Source organism: Garra rufa, chromosome 19 (genome assembly GCF_049309525.1).
Source record: "Garra rufa chromosome 19, GarRuf1.0, whole genome shotgun sequence".
NCBI lineage: Eukaryota > Metazoa > Chordata > Actinopteri > Cypriniformes > Cyprinidae > Garra > Garra rufa.
In genome coordinates this window covers 35,789,404-35,797,227 of record NC_133379.1, presented here as the reverse complement: position 1 = coordinate 35,797,227, position 7,824 = coordinate 35,789,404, and the positions used below count along the sequence as shown (strand labels likewise).

The following is a 7,824-nucleotide window of genomic DNA, read 5'->3' as shown; positions in this document are numbered from 1 at the left end:
CCCACGGAATAACAAACCGTACCCGCGAATTTCCAATCTGTGCGCTCAGATTTTGTAAACCGTGCCTTCGGATTTTGAATCCCTACCCACAAATTCATAAACAGTGCGCACGCTTTCGCAATCAGTTCCCAAGGGTTTGGGATTTGCTTATTTAATAATAACATTAGCCTAACAGTGAAGCATGCATCTAACTCTGGGTGAAAAGCTTATAATAAAATCGCCAAGATTAGTCTACGTGTTCAGAATGAATAGTATAACACATTTCTAAAGCTGTAAAAGGTTATTTAAAAATAAAGCATTCATTATAATAAACAGTTTACTGTCTTAAGTGCACCCATTTATTTAGTCTATAATAATTATAATAATTACAAATCCAGGCCCTAGCCCTAGATGCTGGCCCGAGTTTATCAGAATTCAGTAATGGGCCCCAATCCGACCCAAACCCGACGTCTTTTTCCCCTCTTCTCACGAAACTGTGTATTGTTTCAGCTATTAAAATAGTCTAGTTTTGTATGTAACGCAAAGTGATTATATTTCGTTTCGTTTTTATTAAGTTAATTTAGAAAAAACGTTTGGAGCATTTTTTCGTTCGTTAAATATAAGTTTTTGATTTTTAAAGTAACGACCAAGCGGCAAGCGGCAGAGAATGAGTTGATCATATTGTGTTTGATCAATTTTGCCTTCTCAGATAATCACGACTTGCCTAAAATAAATATAGATCTAGGCCTAAAAGAGTTAAAGTATAAAACAATGTTAATTTCAACGTTAAAATAATATAAATGTGCGCTATTAGGCACAAATGCAATCGTTTGTACGGAGAGCCTCTTTGCAGGACATGGAGGCGCCAGCACAATCACTTGCATTTTTGCAGTGGAAACAATTTAAAATATTCCGTTATTTTTGCTCATAAAGGTACGAGTAATACATTATTCGAAACTGTAAAGGGTCTACTTTTATTTGTGTGCACTCACAATATCAACAAAACGTTGCAAATGGTGCTTGAAACGTTGAAAACAAACATGACCCCTCATGTCATCTCAATAGGAGTTATTCTCAGCAAAACTCAGCGAATACATAATTCACAGACAAGATACATGTATTTATAGAAAGCTTTAAATTATTACTTAACGAAATAGAACAAATCAAAAACAAAAACTATTTCATTATGTAGTCTGTAAAGATTAATTTCTCTCTAAAAGCGTCCAAAGAGGAAATGGCGATTGGCAACTTCATCCTTGCGACACTGACTCAGAAAACACAAGCGTTTTAGCCTTTATTTTACAATAATTACCAATAGGATAAAACACAGGCGGTGAATATAAACACTTTTATATTAGTTTATTGTTGAAATTAACATTGTTTTATACTTGAACCCTTTTAGGCCTATAGATTTTATTGTAGGCAAGTCGTGATGATTTGAGAAGGCAAAACTGATCAAACACAGGCTATGATCAACTCACTGTCTGTCGCTGGCTGCTTGGTTGTTGCTTAAAAAAAAAAAACTTATATTGAACGAACAATAAAATGCTCTAAACATTTTTCTAAATTAATTTAATAAAAAAACTAAATGAAGCAACCACTTTCCTGAACTATTTTAATAGCTGAAACAGCATATAAGCTGTTTGCGTCACCGTAAATAATACTACTAATAATAATTATTATTATTTTAATTTATAGGCTAATAAATGAGTGCACTTAAGACAGTAAAATGTTTCTAATACAATAATTCATGAATGTTTTATTTTTAAATAACCTAGAAATGTGTTTGCAAACTATTCATTCTTATGACGACATATTTTAGTGATTGTATTATAAGCTTTTCACCCAGAGTTAGATGCATGATGTTAATGTTATTAATAAATATATATTATTACATTGCATTCAGTTTGAAAGCAAAATAATTAACATCACCGGTACAGTTTTGTATTGCTTTTTACCTTCTCCTCTCCAAACTCTATCGTTTTTCAGAAACGGTTTATAAACTCAGGGGACAATTTGCAAAACCTTCGCCACGGATTGATTATTTTTCTCCTGCAGGTGACGCTGCGGGCTCCGTATGTTTACGCCCGTCTCAAGTGAAAGTGGCAGCAGAGAGCTTCCGGTGTACTAAAACGCGCTTTGTTCAAAAAAACTTTAATTTTTCGATTTGGTTTTGTTGACTTTTTAATATCTGCATTTGAACGACGTGTAATGAAAACAAAATTGAAAATATGAATGAAATTCGTTTTTGTGTTCTCAAGAAAATGTAAATATTGCATAAACCAATCATTTATTCGTTTGTTTGTTTTAAAAACAAAATCGAGAAAACCAATTATACGTAGGTACACGGACCGTTCAATTTCAAATGTTCAATAATCAAGTTGAAAAAAAAAATCGAATTCAGAACTATGTTAAATGCCATATAATATTTAGGTTTGTTAAATGACACTTGTCAATAATTCAAATTTGTACAATTCAAATTCAAAAAGTATTGTCATAATATGAGCTCCATACAGAAACAGGCACAGGATTCATAGCATGGATGGCTGAGCATTTAATGTAAAACACTCACACAGTCACATGGACAGTGTCATTTTCTACTCTTGTTTAATGCATGTTCATTGTCCTATCATGGTAATTGGTCAAAATGGGATTATAAAGTCATTTCAAATGCAGTTGATCATATAGGGCGCAAGATAATATGAGCAAGAAGAGACACACTTTAAGCAAAAACCACACTGAGAACCAACAGGAATGGCCAACCGCATAGACCTCCTGAGGGTGGCGCTCATTTTTTTTTTTTACAGAATCATTGAAAATTGCCTGTATCACATCCTGGCATAACCACAGAGAAGAAACTGGGCACGCAGTGACAGACGCAACACGGGTGTTTTCTCATCTAGAGATTTTTGACGACTTTAAAGTCTATTTGATCAGTGCTAATGGAGTTCAAACCTTTCCTGCTTTCTATTATATTTGTGCATATATATGGTAAGTACATCAGTAATTAAACTTGTTTTGACTTTAATGGATTGATTATCTGGTTGAATTGACATTATATGACTTATCATTAATTTTTAACTCTAAGGCACTCTTAAAATTGTGAGACAAACGAATACGTTTTTTTAAATCATGCAGGCAGCTAAAAAACACTGCTTTTGCTCAATTAAAATAGACAGGTAGCAAACAGTATTTAATTTTATTTTTTACAGCAGATAGACCTATATTTTGACTGGAGTTATTAAGATAAACATATTCTTCAAAGCGTCTGTTAAAAAATATGTCACAGTCGCATTTATTTGTCCGGCAATGCCATCAAAACTTAAAAAATATTTTTGTTTGGTTACAGATGGAAGCAATTCCGCTGTTAAGATAGAGAACTATGAGACAACAGAAGATGATACCCCTTTGGATGAAGATTATGAAGATTATTCCGGCGACTACTCGGGAACATATTCCATAAACTATTCTGAAACCTTATTCATAAACTATTCCATATTAGAGCCTCCAGGTAAAATTTTCAGACATTCAGAAGCAATTTGTCATGTCAGTGACATGAGATCATTACTACAGTTCGTAATCAAATATTTCAAATGAAAGAGCTCATATGCTGATTGTACATTAAGTCACTGGACAGTGTTTGGGTGTTTAGAGGATTTTGGGTCTCTGTTATTATTTTAAAGATTCTGAAAGGAATCACAGGTGAAGCAATAAAATTTATTAGTCAAAAAGAAAACATAGAGTTGAAGTCAAAAGTTTACATACACCTTGCAGAATCTGCAAAATGTTAATTATTTTTATCAAAATAACAGGGATCACACCATATGCATGTTATTTTTTTATTTAGTACTGACCTGAATAAGACATGTCACATAGAAGTTTACACATAGTCCACAGAGAAAATAATAGTTCAATTAAAAAAAATGTCCCCATTTAAAAGTTTACATTCCCTTGATTCTTAATACTGTGTTGTTGCCTGAATGATCCACAGCTGTGCTTTTTCTTTAGTGATTCATTCGTTTAGTCTCTTGTTTGTCCTGAACAGTTAAACTCCCTGTTGTTCTTATGAAAAATCCATCAGGTCCCACAGAATATTTGGTTTTTCAGCTTTTTGAACCCTTTCCAACAATGACTGTATGATTTTGAGATCCATCTTTTCTCATGGAGGACAACTAATGGACTCGTATGCAACTATTACAGAAGGTTCAAATGCTGACTGATGCTCCAGAAAGCTTTTGAACAGAATGAAGATGTGTACATTTTGCTTATTTTGCCTGAATATCACTTTTTTTCATTTAGTACTGGTATGTAAACATGTCTGGTGGTGTTGGCAAGTTCCACTGCCCTTATTAATTTAGTTTTTGCATGTTTGTTTACAGATCCAATCATTACCCGGATTATCAATGTAATAGAAAGAATTATTCCATTTAAACAGCCATGTAACAGCACCGATCTGTATAGAGAGCAATGCAACGAGACTACACTGGATGCATATAATATCACAGATGATGCTGTTCTCTTCCTCAAAGGCCCAATGGTCACACGCCTCATGCCCTCATTCTACATCATCATCTTCCTCATTAGTTTACCCCTAAACACTTTGGCCTTGGTAAACTTCACCTGTAGGATTCGAGAGAAGAAACCAGCGGTGATCTACATGTCTCACCTGGCGTGTGTGGACCTGCTCTTCACCCTGCTGCTGCCTCTGAAGATCCACTACCAGCTGAACTCTTCAGATTGGGTGTTCGGTGAGGTGGCGTGTCGTGTGCTCAGTGCAGTTTACTACTGCTACATGTACTGCTCCATACTGCTGATGATGAGCATGAGTGTGGACAGACTGCTGGCCGTGGTGTTTCCCATCGCCTCTCTGACCTGGAGGAGCACAAGGAAAGCCACATACATATGTGCCTTGGTCTGGCTGCTGGCGTTTGCTGGTACTGTGCCACTTCTCTCCATACAACAAACATTCAAGATAAAGGATGTTGGCATCACCTGCCACGACATTCTGCATCACACACAGCTGTATGCATATCTGTTCTCCATCCTCTCCTGCCTCTACTTCTTCTTGCCTCTGGTGGTCACCTTAGTGAGTTACTCTGCTATCATATATGTGCTCACTACCAAGAATGATCATTTGAAAACAACATACTCAGATAAGCGAAGGAGAGCTGTGATTATGACTGTAGCTGTGCTGGTGGAGTTTGTAATGTGTTTTGCACCAACAAATGGCATTTTGTTGTACCACTGTGTTCGTTTAGCCACTGGAGGCAGCAGTGAGGAGGGGAAATACTACCTGATGGCTGTGTGTTTGGGAAGCGCAAGTGTTTTTCTAGATCCTCTGCTGTACTACTACGGCTCGTCTCAATGCAGAAAGCAGATCCACTCTCTGATCTGGTGGAGGAAGACAAAAGGCACAATCACACCATCAAACACAAACAGTCAAACAAAATCCTCTAACCTGAGCTGCGAGTACACTCAGGCTCGCATTCAGGTGTGAAGTGACAATGATTTTTTTTAATACTAAAGATACATTTTTAATATTGCACAGATAATTACTGTTTTATATGTTCACTCAACTGAATTCAATTGCCAGTTTTAAATGCCTTAAATATGTATATTTTAATGTTCGTATTTTTAACACAAAATGTAAGTGCATTGAGTTTGTATCTTAAAATGGTGTCTGGAAAATTTGTATATCTTCATGGTTTATGTTGCAATATGCGTTCTGTTACAATGCTGATAAGTGTAACTTCCTCATTTAATCTCTTGTACTTAAAATGTGTACTTAAAAAGAGTCTTCACATGAGAGTTCTTATTCCATAAATGTCATTTTAGAACACAGTCAACAAACATGCAATAAATAGTGTAATATTTACTTACAGCCAGTGCATCGTATTGATTGTCAGCAGTAAAAAAGTTAATCAAGATGATAATAAGTAATGACATGCACTTATGAACAAGAAAATTGAATTGTATGAAGGCAGGTCTTTGGGGCTTTATATAATGAAATTATGTTGGAGCTTTAGCGAAAACACCTAAATAAACCATCATTCATCTATCTGTCATTCGGAGCTGTGATGTCTGCAATTACAGCTCAATTTCTCAATGAATAGCAATGCATTTGGGCTCGGTGGAGGGTGGAGAATCCAGTGATGTCACCATATATAAATGCAAGCCTCACAGAATAGACCTAGCACTCAGCACTGTACAGAGATTAATCTACATATAGGAAGTGACCTCTGATCGGTATCATGGGAGTCAGAATGATCTTGTTTTCCATTATACTTCTACATGCATGCACTGCCACCTTTAACGGTAAGTACATTAGTGCAGTTGTGCATGACAGAAGTATGACTTTTAATCACAGTCCTTTGATGATGTTTAACTATGCAGATGAAACCTTGACTGTATCATATTATGTATGTAAGGATGCTTGTTTTGTGTATGGCTGGTTTAAATTGTGCGATAGCTTAAACAAATATTTTTCACTTTAATTTGTCTTCATTTTATATACTGTGTTTTTGTTGTTGTTGTTGTTTCTTTAATTCTAATTGGTGTTTTTTTCACATACTATGGTATTTTTATGATACTCCAATATTAATAATTGTTCTGTGTACACAGGTTAATATAGGTGTCACGTGTGGACAATACATTTAAAGTTTGTCTTGGAACAACAAGGTTAAACTGCAATTAAAGGACAGTTTACCAAAAAAAAAAAAATTGTATAATTTACTCACCCTCATGTTTTGTATGACTTTGTATGACTTTCATTCTTCTGTGAATTTTTTTGTCCATGCAACTTAAGTAAGTTTGACTACCAACATTCTTAAAAACATTTTCAGATTTTTAATTTTTAAGTTTACTATTCCTTTGAATGTCAACAAATAACAAGTAATGCATGCTACTTTAACTTTTCTATGCATGATAGAAGTTCATGTGAATTATTTACAATCCACTGACATGCACAAATTAATGTAAAGTGTTGCCATTTTGCCACTTTCTGTCATTAGATTTTACATAAAGAGCATTCATTGCATTTAGGTCACATCATATGGTCTTTTGTAAACAGTCCTTTCTATGAGATTGCATTTCTTATGAGTTTGTTTTCCTCAGAGTTATTAAATAATCGCATGAAATTAACAGAGATCCAACTGCTAATAGGTGGGCTACTAATAGTGCTTATAAGAAATTATTTAGCTTGACATCGTAATTAAGGCCTCTTTGCTAATGAGTCCCAATTCCCCTAAGTAGCTTGTGTGTTTTCACTGATAGTGTTTTGGTCTGTTTGGTTGCAGAAAGCTCTTTAAGCAGCTCTGAACAGACTGATGAGCTAATTGATGACAATCAGTCTTCAAAGTAGATGTCTAATGAATTCAATTCAGGGTCACCAGGTAGAGGTGCGGCCTGCAGCGATTTTGCTGTCATGTTGTTCCAAACCCTAAAGACTTTGGTTAATCTGTAAAACACAAGTAAAATAATATATACTGTTACCTGAGAAGTTTCTGAATTATGAACACAAAAATTAACTGTGTTTATCATACAAGGAACATAGCTCTTTACAAGACTTGGATTAAACCGCTTTCATTCGCCTTTTTGAGCTTTTTGAATCATCGTAGTTTTGGTTGCATAGACAGTGGACTAGCTATACATGACCTTTTGGCAAGTATGCCATTGCATTCAATTAATTCACATGCGTAGAATATATTCTAACAGTACCATTTACATTAGATGGTCCTGTGTTTTGACTGGATTTAAGATAAAAATTTTCTTCAAGGCCTCTTATAGCAAATGTGTCACAGTCGCCTTTATTTTTCTGGTCATGCCATTGAAATTAACATTTTGTTT

General features: G+C 35.1%; 1 protein-coding gene across 1 annotated transcript; it reads left to right on the top strand.

Annotated features, from left to right (window-relative positions):
- The first annotated feature begins 4,293 nt into the window (after positions 1-4,293).
- LOC141292079 (proteinase-activated receptor 1-like) lies at positions 4,294-5,476 on the top strand. Its single transcript, XM_073824042.1, has 2 exons — positions 4,294-4,309; positions 4,359-5,476. The coding sequence occupies exons 1-2, from the start codon at positions 4,294-4,296 to the stop codon at positions 5,474-5,476; spliced, it is 1,134 nt and encodes a 377-aa protein (XP_073680143.1).
- Positions 5,477-7,824: the final 2,348 nt, after the last annotated feature.